The sequence below is a fragment of the Rutilus rutilus genome (assembly GCF_951802725.1).
Source record: "Rutilus rutilus genome assembly, chromosome: 21".
Taxonomy (NCBI): Eukaryota; Metazoa; Chordata; class Actinopteri; order Cypriniformes; family Leuciscidae; genus Rutilus; species Rutilus rutilus.
In genome coordinates, this window is record NC_140226.1 from 11,061,727 (window position 1) to 11,079,200 (window position 17,474).

General features: G+C 38.3%; 1 protein-coding gene across 2 annotated transcripts in view; it reads left to right on the top strand.

Annotated features, from left to right (window-relative positions):
* Positions 1 to 17,474, top strand: part of npas3 (neuronal PAS domain protein 3) — a 318,042-nt gene that overhangs the window by 99,834 nt on the left and 200,734 nt on the right. For both annotated transcript variants that reach the window (XM_084392651.1, XM_084392652.1), the window contains exon 3: positions 8,882 to 9,126. In XM_084392651.1, the coding sequence (XP_084248777.1) occupies positions 8,882 to 9,126 (245 nt within the window). The remainder of the gene's footprint in view (positions 1 to 8,881; positions 9,127 to 17,474) is intronic.

The following is a 17,474-nucleotide window of genomic DNA, read 5'->3' on the forward strand; positions in this document are numbered from 1 at the left end:
GGTTATTTCTGTCACCCTCTCGGTTCTGCCACTTTCCCTTCTGTCTAAAGCTAAACAAAAAGAGACAATAAATTGCTTTTAGCTAAGAGAGACCGGTCTTTATGAAAGTGTTCAGTAAATTGCATTCTGAGCGTTATGAGAGTGTATGCCACTCTGTGACAAGAGGGGCAATTCACTGTGAATGTGGCCTTCCAGAAAGCCTTCAATGGGTTTACAAGGCAGCTGTAAGACAGACAGTCGCATGGAAGGACTTTATTTCAGAGAAAAAAAAAAGAAAAAAAAACTTATTACGCCTTCACTCTGCATAATTTGTAGGTATTATTTTTCAAACTGACCTCATGATTGGACTCATAATAAATATGTACAAGCCATTGTAAGAGGTAAAGAAAAAACAGTGAGGACAGGGTGAAAGTGGCAAAAAACTGGTATGATGTGCTGGAAGTATGAATGCATTTACATGAATCAGTTCATGTGATGACATATTATGATATTTGTACATTCAGACTGGGATCTCATATATATATATATATATATATATATATATATATATATATATATATATACGTATATATCATTTTATTTTATATATATATATATATATATATATATATATATATGTATATGTATATGTATATGTATTTACAGTATATAGAATATTTAAAAAAATATGTATACATAATATTTATGTATTATATTATTTTTGTATATTATGCACACTGTATGTATATTAAATAAATATTTACTGTATATACATAGAATATTAACAAGTTGTGTATATGTACACATATATATAATATTATAATTATTTAATTTAATTCTTTAAAATGCGTATACTGGTGGAGACAGAAACATTTGACAAGTTTTGGACGTTTAAGTTTCATTAACTTGCGTTTGAATAGTCGAAATCTGGTTTACAGTCCTCTGAATCATCATATTAAGGTTGGCTAGCTGTTCAGATGAAAAACTGAGCATAACCAATGCAAACACCAGCCTCTTGTTTAGTAACAGAGCGGAGCTTGCTGATGTATGACAGCAGCGCATCTATAGATCTCCTGAACTGACGTCCATATTAATGAAGAATGTCAATGTGTTCCCAACACACAGACACACACACACACAGGACAAACGAACAGTCGAATGACAGAACTTTGAGGGCAATGGAGACTCGCATCAGAACCGGATCCATTTTACTGATTGAGAGGGAAGTACGCACAGACCTTGAAGGGAATTAGTGCATGTGCGAGACTTGACCTTGCACTTAACTAAAGATTGCAGCTTAGATTGTGATATTTTTACAGTTGTTTTTTATAGTTTTATAGTTGTCGCACTTTAGTAAATAAAAGCAGGGTTTTCTTGCTCTTTGAGATATTAGTTTGATGTAGTATGCAGACAGTCATAACCAAAGCCCAATGACCAATCAAGTTTACAATATCAATGACTATTCATTGTCCAGCAACTAGATGGGGGCGTTGCTCCTCATTTCACATGCGAAAAAAGTTTGCCATTCATAACAGAGCTCATTTACATATAGAGTCTTAAAGTACAGTATAAAACAGCCTGTTTAATTCCAACTTTCTAAGGGTCAGAGAGAGTGGGAAAAACGAAATAGCTTGTTTTTGGTGCAAACAACCTTGTAGAATAAGATGTAACCTTTAAAGTTATTTCAGTGAAAAGAATCTTCGTCAAATTGTATATAAAATATAGTCTTTCTGAGAGTAATATACAGTCTGGCTGATTAAAAGTGCTCCATCTAATTTTGACCAGTCATATGACATACTGTATGTATAACCAAGTCAATGAGAATATTAATGAGGTTACCAAGGAGATAGCATTTACTTTAATTAGAAGAACCAAGACTATGGCCTTTTTTACTGCGGCATGGCGAAGAGTCACAAAAGGAATTGATTGGTTTTGGCATTTAGTCTCTGATCAAGTGTCATCTATTGCTTCAGGAGGCAAGAAGATAATCTAAAGTGACATTTCTCTTCTGCCTGATTTTTCTACACTGATGAAGGCAATTACCTCAACCCTAAATGATCATTTGCAGAACTTTCAGCCTCTTGATGTGTGTGTGTGTGTGTGTGTGTCAGATTTACTAATTTACTTCTGTATATAGAGCAATACAGTCGATCACAAGGTGCAAACGCCTTTAAAATCATTCATCCAATCAAATGGCTCCATTCTGGTATGTCACGCCCACTTTTCATGGTCCTTCCAGCTTCTGATGGATACAGTCAAATCCTGCTCTACGTTTGCTCTGAATTACATCACATTACTCAAGTAAAATGGGTTGTGATTCAATGAGATTTTGTATTGATTTTTGTCTTTCTGATGAAAATATGATGTTGACACCGATTGACTATTTGCAGGATGTTTTCATGTGCATAAACTCAAATCCTTCAGGATGCATAAGCTCTGAAAAGGTTTATAGCACATTTATGTTTGTTTCAGAAAATCTAGGAGTTTTTTTATACCAGCCTGGAAGCAGGAAACGTCAAAATCATAAATTCGTGCTCTGAAAACAGGTCAATAACACACCACTCATTACTCAGGAGCCGCTGCCGTTAGTCCACGCCACAAAACAAAGCTCAATGCTATTTCCCTGAAAGGTCCCGCAAGAGTCTCGCAAGTATCACCGCGATTTCGTGTTTGTTGCATTTTCCCGTAGTACGTAATAAACATGTCACAAAAATGAAGGTCACCTAACCTTAGTGCATCAAGACGTATTTGGCAGGACAGCATAATGCCTTCCAAGTTTGTGGAACAAATGAAATTCTGCTGCTCTGTTGCACTTTGCATCCAAACAACCATTACAACTGGCTTTATATACTGTCTGAGCAGTAGACCATCAAATGGAGTTTTTATTCTTTTGCTGGAGCGCCATTGAGAATAGAAATCCATCGCTCGTATGCAAAGGCGTGGAGCAAATCTATATTTGATGTTGAAATGATAGTTTCATACAGGATAAAAATTGATCACGGCATCTGCGTCTGTAGTATTAGATCTGCGTGAGGCGTCATTGGTGGTCTTTTGGGCAATTGGGGCTTTTTTTGCTGGAAGTCGCTTGGGAATTATTGACCGTTACTAAAGCAGAGTAGGAATTGTGAGGTTCCATCAAGATTAAGCACTCCAGAATATGTCTGTGGCACGGCTCCATTTCATATTTTATGTTGCTTTTTTGTTCATTGGTGAAATGCGAAGACAATATCTGTTGTTTTTCTTCTCCACCAACAGTCGTTTTTCATCCATCAAGGCATTCTTCTCTCCCCATCTTTCGGCACTTGCTATAACTGATTTAGCATTTATGGTGGTAAAAAATTAATCTAAATGTCGGCCAACAGGGAACGCAGAAGCTCTGGGCTGATTTATTTCCGACTTAATTCAGAATGGCTTGACATGATGAACGCTACAGAAAGTGGGCAGTTGTGTTTTGGAAGCATTAAAGCGCCTGTTGTGAGTTGTTTGATTGAAAATCATAAATCAATGAGCTCAAACCTTGGACCAGAGTGTTGGGACCGTAAACACCAGAAAGCCTGTGCCGTGTGCATTATTAGCTGATACACTGAGTTCATGCATATTTACTTGTGCTTAAAGTGACCGAAAATAATGTGCTTTATGAATAAAAAGCTGTTGAATCTGATTTATATTTGAATACATTTTTTTTTAAGGATGTAGGTTCTACACCAGTGCAGAGTTGTATGCACCATTAAACTGAACGTTATTATCTGGATGTCTAACTGTACACGTTAACTTACTCGGCAAGATTCTCTTCAAAACTGTTGCTCCGCCATGACAGTAGAAGAAGAATTTATGCTAAATCTGTTCTAGCACCCCTTGTGACAACACTATGTTGAGTATTTTGAGCCTTATGTCTGCTCCAGGCTGTGCGATTTCTGCAAACAAATCACACCGTACAACATGGATCTAATAAACTTGGGTACGACATGTATTTAGAGACTGGACGAAGATGACACCTATTGACGCAACTTAGCGTAGAATAATAAAACGTTATCAGCATGTGCTAGTGGTAAACAAATAGAGGAAGATGCATTGCACTTTGGCAGTTGTGGTTTTTATGTGCGTTGAAAAAAGAGAAGGGAGAGTAAGAGGAGAATATGGACACGGTCATGGCTTGGGAAAAGAGGCAACTTGGCGTGCCGATTTTTCAAATGCAGCTTGAGGTAAATAGTTTTAACTTTTAGCGTCATCTCGCGTTAATTAATACGTCATTTCATGTTGCATTTTTATTGGCTATTCACTAGTTCACACTTACAAATAAGTCAGATAGAATAAAAGCATATTTGGCGTGCTGTCCGAGGAGAGGGCTCCGGGCTCGGTATTCGGCCCGAACCCAGAGAACTCCCCCCGTATTCCTGGCTGTAAAAGATTGAGCCAAGAGTGAGGAGTCGGGGTGGTGGAGGGATGCTGGAAAACTGTCAAGGAATATTAGGTGAGTTGACAGAGTGGATATATATATACTTCTTGCCATGCTGATTAGGGTAGACATAATTGTTTGATGACGAGTAGATTGGATTGATTATTTGAACGTGCTCCTCCCGAACTTTGTTTATAAAACATCATTTCAGTAGACGCAGGTCGTAGCAGCAAACACACTGTGAGATGATGATGCTAAATTTCTGACACTGTCATAGAATTATCGCAGGCTGTCTTTGGTCGCAAGACCGTGACAACGGATGTCTTTAAACCTCTCTCACTGTAAGATGTTGGACCACAGTTTAGGAGCCACGACCACAGAAATAACCACGATTGGTCATTTTTCGTCTGGGACAGCCCAAAATATACCGCATTACCGCGTCTACACTAGATGTGTGCGATGCATTATGCTGTGACAAAACTACATCGCTCACATTATAGTTAATGAAGCTGTCTAAACTAGAAGTATCATTGTAGCACATTGCGTTTTTAATTTAGCAGATGCTGCATTTCTATTTTCAACCTGCTGAAAAACTACTTTACGCGGTATATTTCTTCTCCAACTGAAAAAAACAAACAATTTATTTACATAAACCCAGTGTTAAAGTAGTATTATTTATATATTATAGTTTTTTTTATATATTTTTATTTCGATTATATTTATATATTTTCTGTTTTCACTTTAAATTTAGTTAAAATTTTTGTAAAATGTCTATATGGTTTTTTATCAGTTTTTATTTATTAGTTTTAGTTTATTTAGTTTTAGTTATTTTAGTACTGGATGTAATGGCGAGAGTATGGATACGGGAACTAACGTAAGATCACGCGTGAGAAGAATATGACGGAGAGAATGACTGCGTCCGAAATCGCATTCTCTCTTGGGTAGGTACTTATTCAGAACAAGTAATTAATTCACGACCGCTAAAAAGTATGTTCTATATAGTATGAGTGTGTGTAGTATGAATGTAATCCACACGTACTACATCCGGTATGTTGTCATTATTATGTGACCTATCAGCCATTCACAAATCCTCTCCCGTGGCCTCATGGGATAGTAAAGTGTCCATCTTAAGCACAATTCAGAATCTCGCTGGTAGTAGTAGGTCATCCGGGTACTTTTTGCTTACTCTTTATAGGTACTGTGAATTCAGACATACTTCTGTTTTTCACCTAATATGTAGTGGAGAAGTATGTGGATGCAGAAGCCATGCTTGCTGATGTTTTGTTGCAAGTCTATGACTCCTGCCCCTGAACTTTCCCTTGATTGTCACTCACGTGAACGAGCACCAATTTGCCTCTCATTTCGAGCATTTGTCTGCGATTTTTCACAAAACTGTCAGCAAGTAGAAAATCGGGGCTAAAATTGTGCAGTGTGTACCTGGCATTAAACTAAACAAAAATGAGAAATGTTGCTGTAGCTGAAAGAAATTACGTATTTATATATTATTTTATTTCAGTTAACGTTTGTTTTGTTTCAAGTGACGACATTTTTTTTTTATTTTATGGGTTTTAGTTTTAGTTAACGATAATAGCCCTGCACATATAATGAATTGATAGCTATTTATTGTATTAGATATATATTTAAATTAACTATGAAGCAGACTATTGATATTTCTGATCACTGGCTTACTAATTTATATAATCTTTTCTTTCTAACCATTTGTTTAACTCTGTATAACACTTCCAGTGTAGACACTGCGCTGAGTTGCTAGCAATTGCTGCCAGAAAGGGGCTAATTTTATTCAGAAGGAAATAAATAAAGAGAAATGCTCACTGCAGAGTTGTAAATCACTCGATTTAAAATAAACAGAAGCACTTTGAGGCAGTAGTCATAATTTATAATATATCATTGTTTTGTGCGGGCATGTGTAGGATCGAGCGTGTGTATATTTGGGGGATTTTCGGTCTAGCATCGTTTCAAAAGCTCAAATGCAGGTAAGGTTAGGTCAGTGTTGTGTTTCTTTTCTTTGTTTAACTGCTTGGCGGGGAAAGAAGATCTCTGGCCGGTCGTCTGTGTCTGTGGTAAAAAGGCAGCAATAAAAGTCATTCACAGGGACGTCTCACGAGACCCCGGGCCAAAGCTAATCACAACTTCGACCCACTTCTGGATTCCAATGACTGAACCAATTGAGTTGAGGTCTCCCGACGGAGCACAACAAAGTCGGTGTGACTGCAACTTTAGCCTGCTGCGGCCCAGCGCCACAACGCCGCGGTTGCTTGCCCCGTCTGTGATTGGCACAGAGGTGTGCTCTTGATACTATATACAGTCAATAACAAAGAGCCAGGCACAGCTATTGAGTTCAGTTACAGACCGTCTCTCCTGGGCCTTTTGTTTGGCTGGGAAAAGCAGTGTTGAAAAGAGAAAGGCATGTTGGGATATATAGCTATAAATTACAATAGAGATAAATCGGGGATTTTCGTGTGTGTATTGTGAATAGAGGCTAATATTATTGGATCTATCAATAGTAATCATGGTTTACTCTCTGCTTATGGTGTAATACTGTGACTAACAACACATTTTATGTGGTATTTTTGTTTATGAATATTCATAATTTTGTACTGTGCTACTATATAAACACTACCGTTCAAAAGTGTGGGAACAGTAAGATTTAAAAAAAAAAAAAAAAATGAATACTGTTATTCAGGAAAGATTCATTATGTTATTCAAAAGTAGCATTAAGGACTTTAACATTGTTACAAAATATGTTCAAATAAATGCTGTTTTTTTTTTTTACTTTCTGTTCATCAAAGAATCCTGAAAAAAGAATCACATTTTCCTCTGAAATATTAAGCAGCACAACTGTTTTCAACATTTATAATAAGAAATATTTCTTGAGCAGCAAATCAGCATATTAGGATGATTTCTGAAGGATCATGTGACAGTGATAATGCTGAAAACTCAGCTTTGCCAACACAGGAATAAATTACATTTTAAAACATATTCAAATAGAAAACGATTGTTTAAAATTGAAAAATATTTCACAATATTGCTGTTTTACTGTTTTTTAATTGAATAAATGCAGCTTTGGTGAGCATAAGAGACTTTTTCCAAAAACATAAAAAAATCTTACCAACCAACATTTTGTACAGTAGTGTACTTTAGTTTAATACCATCACAGTATGTTTTTGCAAGTGATGTTCCAATTAAAGCCAACCCATTTAACTTTGGAATGTGACCAGGGCTTGACTTTAACATGCTCAACCCGCCAAATGCTAGTGTATTTCAGCAGTGGTGTGTAACGCAGTCACTCCTACTAGCCACTTTGGCAGGTTGAATTTTATAAACGTAATATACAAATTTTTCAATTGTAGTCTTTTTAAAAGGCATCTGAAATTACATTGCACTTAGTTTGTTGAGTTGTCAAAAATATAGATTTGTCGATACATATCGATGCTGAAATATCTGAAACGCTTCCAATAATAATTTTCCACAGAATAACACGATACCAGCGAGTCACACACACACCAACCTCCCCTCACTCACTCGTTTCATTTCCTCTGGATGAATATTGTTGGTGTTACAAGGCTTGAATTTTGGCATTATTTTACTCATTCCCACACCCAAAGTGTGCACACATAAAGCCGCCTCAGTACTAAATTGAGTCCTTTTTCACTGCTTATCAGGCTTGAACAGTCAAATACACACAAAATAATGTCAAAATGCTGGTCTCGGTGAGTATTCACGTGAACACAGTCAGTTATGTTTTAAGTGAACGTAAACAGTTGAGAAAGAAAATGCATGTGTAACAGTATAATGTGACAAAGTGACAGCAGCCTAATACATCTCTGCTGCCTAACTATGAGATAATATTAAAAATATCTATATGGCAGTTTTCCTGATTGTATCGCTGTCAAAATTGCAGCCAGTGAAAATGCTGGTTTGGAGATCCACTAGCCACAGTGGCTGGTGAGCAAAAGCAAGCCCTGAATGTGACGTATTTCAATGTAAAACAATATATTAAAGTTACACCACGGAATTCTGTTCTCTCCATCGACATCTGTGGTTGAAACATAGTATTTCAAGATCAAGACTTGCGTATTTACATTGGAAATTGTTTGGATTATGAAAAAGTTGTCTCTATTTGTCAGGTTGTTGGATGGGGAGGGGCTAAAAAATAAGAGTGATTTGTGATGTTGACCAAAAAATGTATTTGGAGTTGGAGAAACTCCTTTGTCTTTACAATAACATGCACAAAATTAAACAAGGACTATGTGTTAAGACAGTAAATGGGGTCAATTTCAATATCTATGCAATGTAAATTTAAAACGCTAAATTATGATTCACCAATTGTCATTCATCAACAAATCATTTATCAATCAATCATTTTAAGCATAAAGGATGGACATTTTGTCAGTCATAAGATGTCTTCCAACAAGAAGGCAAAGTCTGTCAGGCTTTGACTAGCAGTAGTTGTTTATATTACTGATGTTCTTGCGTTTCTGCCAGGTTGCAGGCTCTAAGGAAGGAGAAGTCACGTGACGCCGCTCGCTCGCGCCGGGGGAAGGAAAACTTCGAGTTCTACGAGCTGGCAAAGATGCTTCCGCTCCCCGGCGCCATCACCAGCCAGCTGGATAAGGCCTCCATCATCCGCCTAACCATCAGCTACCTTAAGATGAGGGACTTCGCCAACCAGGGAGACCCGCCGTGGAACCTGCGCGTCGAAGGACCTCCGCCCAACACCTCAGTCAAAGGTAAGACTCCGTGTAGAAATCAAGATTTATTTAGCTCTTTTTGTTGTTGTTGTTTTTTTTCCCCAGGTTATTTTCATTTTAATGTATATCATGAATACTGAATACTAAAGACAATAATTTCAATTTCCACACGGTGTAATAATGAATGGGAAATTATCTTTACTATAAAAAACTCACGATGAAAGTAAAAAAGCAGGCAAGCTACAAAGTATACTAGTATAGAATTTGTATGTTAACCATAACAGTTAAAACATTTAGCAAATTTATGTACAAATTTTCAACGTCTGTCATAACCAGATTAAAAGGTAAACCTGGCTAACTCACAACTCATAACTCATAACCCGAAGTTCATCCATATAGAAAAATAGTAATATTTAGTAGGCTAGTGCTGTCAAATCGATTAATCACGATTAATTGCATCTAACATAAAAGTTTTTGTTTATATATGTATATGTACATATGTATACATATGTGTATATACTGTATACATATATAAAACATATATATATAACATATATAATAACATATTTTATATAAATAAAATATTTTATGTTAGATGCGATTAATCGATTTGACAGCAATTATATTTAGACAACCTGAAGCTTTAATAACAGACAAGCTTCAGCGTGTCTGAATAATTAAATAAAACAAAAATAATCAAATAAATAAATCTGATTCTAAATAATTATATTAAATCTGAAATAAAAAAAATCATTCTGAGCTTAATTCACAACTTAATTCACAATTGTAAGTAAATATTTTCATTAATTTAGCAATTTTTGGTCACGCTACTGCATCCAAAATGAACTTACACTAAATTTGCATTTTAACAAATATACAAGCTGCAAATTTCTGTTTTGTTCATCAAACTTTATACGTGTAATTGTAAGTGTAAACACATTGTAAACTGGTTTATTCACACTGAGGGATGAGTTGCGATTATTGTCAGTGGTAAACAACCACATGCGGTACACACAATCAACAGCTCATCAGTTAGTACTCTTGGTTACCAGCAAGGACAGGAAGTAGACTATGAAACTATGGATGTGCTTTATAAAGTCCAGTGAGATCTGCACATCGATCATAACTCGCTCCCTCCTGGCTGGTGTTTGCTACACTACAGACTCGAGAAGAAAAATAGCTGTCGGTTATAAATAAACAAGACTGTGTCATGCCCTACAGAACCCTAATTAGTTACGAATGTCAGTACACTGAAGCAGCCTATAGATTTAACAGTAACTATGGATTCTTAGTTGGACTGTAACGATTAGGTGAGTAATGGGCCTGGTTAATCAACTAATGCTAATTGGTTGGTGATAAAGGATGCAGTCGGGATCAATGAAAATAAAAAAGATGCGCTCAATACTCGCTCTTCTCGTTATATTTGATGGCCGTGGTTAAATGTAATATTTAAAAGAGACGATGATCTTAGGATCATTTGGTATGTTTTTTTTTTTTTCAGTACCTGGGTTTCAACACAAAGACGAACTAGTACTTCTGATGATTACAGTTGCCATATTTCTTATTATAATATTTGTGTAATGATTTTCCTGTTTTTTTTGGATGGAATTATAGCTAAAGATTTTCAATTTTCAATAATTTTTTTTTACATTTAATACAAATTTTAATTAATGTATTTATTTTTTAATTTCATTAATTACAGCTACTTTGCACTTAAATGTGAGTTATTTACTGTACACTTGGAATTGCTGTAGTACTGTGAACATTGTTAGAGGCAAGAGTAAATTGTTGCAGTTTTCAGCGGCTTTGTTCTGCGTATTCCAGCCGGCACACAACAGATGGTATCATTGTTGTCTTGCTTTGAAGAGCCGCATGCATTTTAATGAGAAAATGTATAAAGTGAATAATTCGGAGTAGGGCCGGTCCACAAGACTGTTGCCTTTTACGCGTCCGACACCAACGTGCTCGACATGCAGTCCAGGAAATGATGTAAGCGAAGGAAATGAATAAAGTACATCACATCCCCATGTATTAATGAAGGCTCAGCAAGGTGAATCCAAACCCTCTAGGACAATGAGAGGCGCTTTGTGTCCTTCCATCTCATTGACAGCAGCCGTTTGAATTGAATCAGTAGCGCGGCTCATTTTATTTACACTACATTTCGAACAGAACCTGTTATCGATTCCCGTTTTGCCGCTCTGCATCGCTAGAGCTAATGGATACTCAGCCCCGCTCCCGATTCCTCTGAGCTCATGAATCTCTGTTTATTTTCCGATCGGAGAGAGGAGATGGGGCTGACCTACAGCGGCAGAGAGCTCTCTCCTCATCCTCCGCTGACTCCTGCTGGATTGTTGTTTAGAATAAAAGAGGTGCATGTGTTTTGATTGGCGTACAGCTGACCGGGAGGCGCGCCACATGCCGTAATGCAGAGCATGCTAATACGAGCATATGGTGACTTATTGCATCAGGCCCGGAGCTCAGAGGGCAAGCCTGTTTTCTCCCTCCGATTGTTTGCACACACGAGTCAAGGTGAGCTGTAAGAAAATGATATCGTTTCCCGTGCCTGGAAGTAGCCGGTTCATTTGTCAGTGCAGACTTCCAGGCAATTTCCCAGTGACTTTACATAGAGGTCTGAAGCCGCCGCTGATGATGTTATACCATATTTGCTGTGAAAAGAAGCAAAAAAAAAACAAGTTGACTTCTTGTAAGGCATCTCTCCATAATAACTGATGATTGTAACCTTTTGGGAAATCTCTGAGCAGTGTCGTTTGACAAATCTCATGGGAATCGGAATGATTCTTTGCTTGGAGAAAAATCTATTTTTTGTGTGTCTGTGTGAATAAAGAACAATTTGGACCTGCCATTTGTACGACGGAGAGTCGCCAAACACCCTTAAAACAAAGCCGCCTTTTGTTGAGTGCAAAACCGGGGCGACAAAGCATAGAATTCAGGCCTTTATCGGGAATAAAAGCCTGTATTACTGGCATCACAACTGAAAGAATTTGACCTCCGTTTCTCAGGTGATGATTTATTATCATAAGTCGCGCAAGCTAGCCGCCTCTCTCCTTTTGCGCCTGTTGACCTTTACCATAATTGACCCATCAACTAATTTTTTTTGGAGCGTTTTAACCGAAATTTGCTAGTCTCTGTCAGAAGCGTTTCACATCTGTTGAAGGACACTGCACAAACAAGCATGACCTTTCTGTTGTTTGGAGGATGGCGCGGGCCCCTGACCCCCCTCCACCACCTGTGCATTCATTATTCATGCATGCAGAGCAGCGAGCAGTCGCCAAAATGCCACACTTCACCAAGCGCGCACACACCCAAACTCCACAGCGCTGCCTCCACAATTGACACGTTTTGTGCCTGTAGTTAGCTGCCGAGTCGAGGACACATATGCCAGTTGTCTTTTTATGATCACCGGAAAGGAATTCCAAATGGGCTGAAATATCTGCAAAATAGCAGCTTTGAATGTTTTCCATCGGAATGTCAGAAACTCACTTTTCCATCTTAATCACCCAGGGCGTAAACATCTTGTGCCAACGGCTGCTCGGAGACTGATATTAACGGAGGGGAATTAATTGAGTGAAATGCGAATTTATTTTACATGCAACGCCGATGCCCGCAGGGAAATAAATCACAAACGAGATCTCTGGAATGTCTCAATTGTTTCTCCTAGACAGCGATGAGATTAAGTGGAGAGCAAATGGAGGCTTAGGAGAAGAAAAAAAAAGAACTAATTTTTAATTTTTCCTCCTGAGGAAAAAGTTTCCAGGGATCTTAGTAATGTCTCAAACTCTGCTCAGATTTCAAACCCTATACAAATTCATGTTACACAGTAGCTGTATACTTTTATGTTGACATACAGTACACCAGTACATGTTTTTGAGAGAAGTCTCTTTTGCTCCCCAAGGCTGAGATTATTTGATAAGAAACAGTAAAAACAGTAATATTTGTGAAATATTATTACAATTTAAAATAACTATTTATTTGAATATATTTTAAAATGCAATTTCTTCCTGTGACGCAAAGTATCAATTACTTCAGTCTTCAGTGTCACATGATCCTTCAGAAATCATTCGAATATGCGGATATGCTGCTTATGTATTATCAATTATTGGTGCTAAGTATCGATAATTATCAGTTTAAAACAATTTTTGTAGAAACCACAATGCAGTTTTTTTCAGGATCCGCTGATGAATAGAAATGTCAAAAGAACAGCATTGATTTGAAATAGAAATCTTTTGTAACATTACAAATGTCTTGTCACTTTTGATCAATTTAATAATAAATAATAATAATTCACATGGCTTTACATGGAAGGGGGGAATCTCCTCAACCACCACCAATGTGCAGCATCCACTCGGATGATGCGACGGCAGCCATATTGTGCCAGAACGCCCACCACACACCAGCTTATTGATGGAGAGGAGACAGTGATGAAGCCAATCAGTAAATATGGGGATGATTAGGAGGCCATAATGGAAAGAGGCCAAGGGGCAAATTTGGCCGGGATGCCGGGGTTACACCCCTACTCTTTTTCGAAGGACATCCTGGGATTTTTAATGACCACAGAGAGTCAGGACCTTGGTTTAACGTCTCATCCGAAGGAAATTTTATGTGTCCTTACTGAATTAAGTATTCGTTTCTTTCAAAAAAAAATATCCTAATGATCCCAGACTTTTTAGCGGTGTATATTTCTTGTCTAATTTATTTCTCATTAGGAATTCTAGGAGAAACATCTGATGCTGAGACTTAAATTCAACTGAAACAGTAGAGTTTTCCTCTGTTGTGGGTTTGTTTTGTCGTCGTTGTGCCATTCTACTGTAAACATCCTGTTTGTATTGGCGGTTTTCTCATCAGTTGGGTTATAATCTATTCAGCAGTCAGTGGAAGCGAGTGGAACATACTGACAGAAACACACAGTGCTTTGTTGTGTGTGATTAATACCTGAGATGCGGCGGCCCGCTGTCTTTATTAGAGGCAGCGCTGGAAGCCGTCGCGTGTTCACTGGTTATCAGTGTTTGATCTCTGGTGACTGCTGCATTGCATAGATGTGTCACTCAGCCGAATACAACGAAACCTCCTGCTTTTTAGGCCACTTGTTTTTATTGAAGGAAAAGAGGATTTCGTAATCACCTCCTTCCTTTGTTTGCATGGTTTTGGTTCGTCTTCTGGGACGCTGTCCTTCGGCACCTCATAAACTCAAGTGTTTTAACAAGCATAATGGCTTCTCTTGAAGTTTAGTCAGTCATAAAAAGTTTCTTTTTTTTTTTTTTTTTTTTTTGGAAACAACGACATGCGTTTCCAGAGTAGCAGCCAAATGTCCATGTACTTGTCCCAATTAGCATAATTTCATCAATAAACTCGGAGAGACCTTGAAGCAAAACACCCCCCGCACTACGTTTGATGTCTCGCTCTCTTCACGCCTAACATTTAGCTATACACGTGAGCTTCACGCTGCTTCATGCTGCTGTTCTTGAGCTCAGCTAACCAGTGTTGGTGACGCTACTTTAAAACTATAGATTCATATTTACATGTATATGCATTTAGCAGATGCTTTTATTCAAAGCTAATCGGTGACTATATATTTCCTGGGAAGCAAACCCATGACCATTACATTGTTAGAGCTCTGCTTTGTATGAACTACAGGAACTACAAGCTATAATATAATGTTGTACATTCCGGCTAGCCTTTAGTTGGCTACATTATAAGCTAACAAGGGGAAAATACATTAAAGCAACTGAGGAAAAATAACATTTATTTAGTTAGTTCGTTTTTTACCTTCATTGAAAGGAACTGATTGGCTGAAATTAATCAGATTTTTTAATCATTTGAGAACAGTTTGGGTGAGCATGCTTGATTATTGGCTCTGAAGCTATTTGAACAAACCATGGATATGAAATACTTGCTTACTATTTACTGAATCCTCTATCTCCATTACTGTTGTGTAGCATGACCTCATCATGTTCACCTTCCTTCCTTTGGCAGTCAAAAGTAAGATTAAATGTGAAGTTAAAAAGGGATGTGGCTGTAATTTCTTTTGGTTCATTTACTGGAAAAGGTCAATTTGTACTGTACACCAATGAGCCTAAACATCATGACCACCTGCCTAATTTGCTGTTGGCCCTCCACATGCTGCCAAAACAGTACTTCCTCCCGAGGCATGGACTCTCTGAGACCCCATGAAGGTGTCCTGTGATTTCTTGCACCAAGACATTTGCAGCAGATTCTTCAAGTCCTGTAGGTTGTGAGGTGGAGCCACCGTGGATCAAACTTGTATGTCCAGCACATCCAAAAAAGGCTCAATTGAATTGAGATGTGTTGAATTTGGAGGCCAGGGCAATGCTTTGTACTCTTCATTATGTTCCCTAAAAACATTCCTGAACAATGTGTGCAGTGTGGCAGGGTGCATTATCCTGCTGAAAGAGGCCACTTCCACCAGGGAACACCATTGTCATGAAGGGGTATACCTGGTCTGCAACAATATTTAGTTATGTGGCATTCTGATTGGTCTGCATACGCAGCAGAGTGTGCTGTGCCACATTTCTCCTATAACCATCATTAAAATTTTGTGTGACTTCTGCCACAGTAGACCTTCTGTTGGCTCGGACCAGACAGGAAGACCTTTGTTGCCCTCAAGCATTGATAAGGATTGGGCGTCTAACACCCTGCCGCCGGTTTGTGGTTTGCCCTTCCTCGGACACTGTCCGTAATTCTCACCACTGCTGAACGGGAGCAACACACAAGCCTTGCCATTTCACAGATACTCTGACCCAATCGCATAGTCATAACAATTTGGTCATTGTCGAAGTTGCTCAGATCTTTATTCCTGCCAATTTCTCCTACATCCAAAATGTTGATTACAAGAGCTGATTTTTTGCTTACTATCTAATCTACCCAGACCTTAATATGTGGCCTTGTTTGGAGATGATCAACGATATTCGCTTCACCTGTGACTGCTCTTAATGTTTTGGCTCATCATTATATACTAAATAGTAAAGTACTAAAAGTAGTATGTTAGTATTCTATTCAAACACGCCAGTGTAGCATTTTGCCACTGTGATTTGTTGGAAAGGGTGGTTTGTTACTAGGAAAAACAATGTTTTGAACCCTTTTAGTCAGTCACCTGAGCACTACTAATTTATTCGCACATCAAACCATCATACAGTCAACAGTGTGATTTCATTAAGAGCTTTGACCAGACACTTTAACATCCTCATGTGAAGGGGGTCTTTGGCGGAGCAGGTTGGCAGAGAGCAGGGCATTGATTAAAGCGCTCCACCCGGGTGACCAGCGTGCCACACTCATTGTTAATGGTAATGAGGGAATTAATGCTGTTTGCATCACAATAGACCCTCACAACACTGAAAAAGTGCTTTTTTTTCCCCCCCTCCCTGGCATTCTGGGCTTGGTGGAAAATGGCAGGCTCAAAGGTGTTGTGCTGCTCGGAGCTGTGCATCATGGGTAAAAAATCAGCCCTCCCTGATATCCTTCACTCTATAAATGGATGGTAATTTGCCCAGCTGTGAGTGTGAGATGTTCCATTCCCCAGTCGTGGTGTAAGAAAAATTGAATGACAGTGAGCAAAACAGCAGTAATTATAAAACTAATTACTAAATGCTGATGATGCCCATAGGCTTTGCATAACTAAATTTAGAAGAGGAAATTGCTTTTGGCTGCATTGAGGCTGTGGGCATGTACATGTTATTTTCTTTATTTTCCAATGCACACCAAAGAAAGTCGTAATTGCCATGGAAACAATTACTCGTACACCTTTATTTTTGCTTAGTTTTTTTTTTCTCTCGTTCATGAGGCGAAAACAGCTTGAGGGAGCGTTGTTGTCAAACAATGTGTTTTAATAACGGCAAAAAAACAGTACGCACTTTGTCTTGCCGTGAATTGATTAACATTAAATCAAACACAGGGAACGAAATGCAGTTAATTGTTAGAATGAGGCGGTTATTTCCTTATTAAATCACATTCCCCTTGTGCGAGATTCTCTATGCAAGGTGCAAATCCAGCTCGCTGTTTGGGCTGAGGCTTAATCGCGAGTCTGCTATATATTTGAGCGTAACTATGCTCTTTAATGGTCTATCCCTCTTCTGAATGGAGACAACAAAGCCAATGTTGGCAGCGCTAGCGTGAGACAGCCCTCCAGGGTGCCTTAAGTTTCCCAATGGCTTCACTCGGGAACGCATTTGTGCGCTGGTGTGTATTTGTATACGCCCGTTTGTGCGCGGGTCGGCCTTTGTGTGTGTTTACTTTCAGAAAGGGCTGTATTTTCTCAGTAACAACACTGCAGATTTCCTTGGCTGAAAGAGAATATGATTATTGTTTCTCCGCTAAAAATAGAGGTGTTTTGTGTTGACGAATAGGCCAAGTGC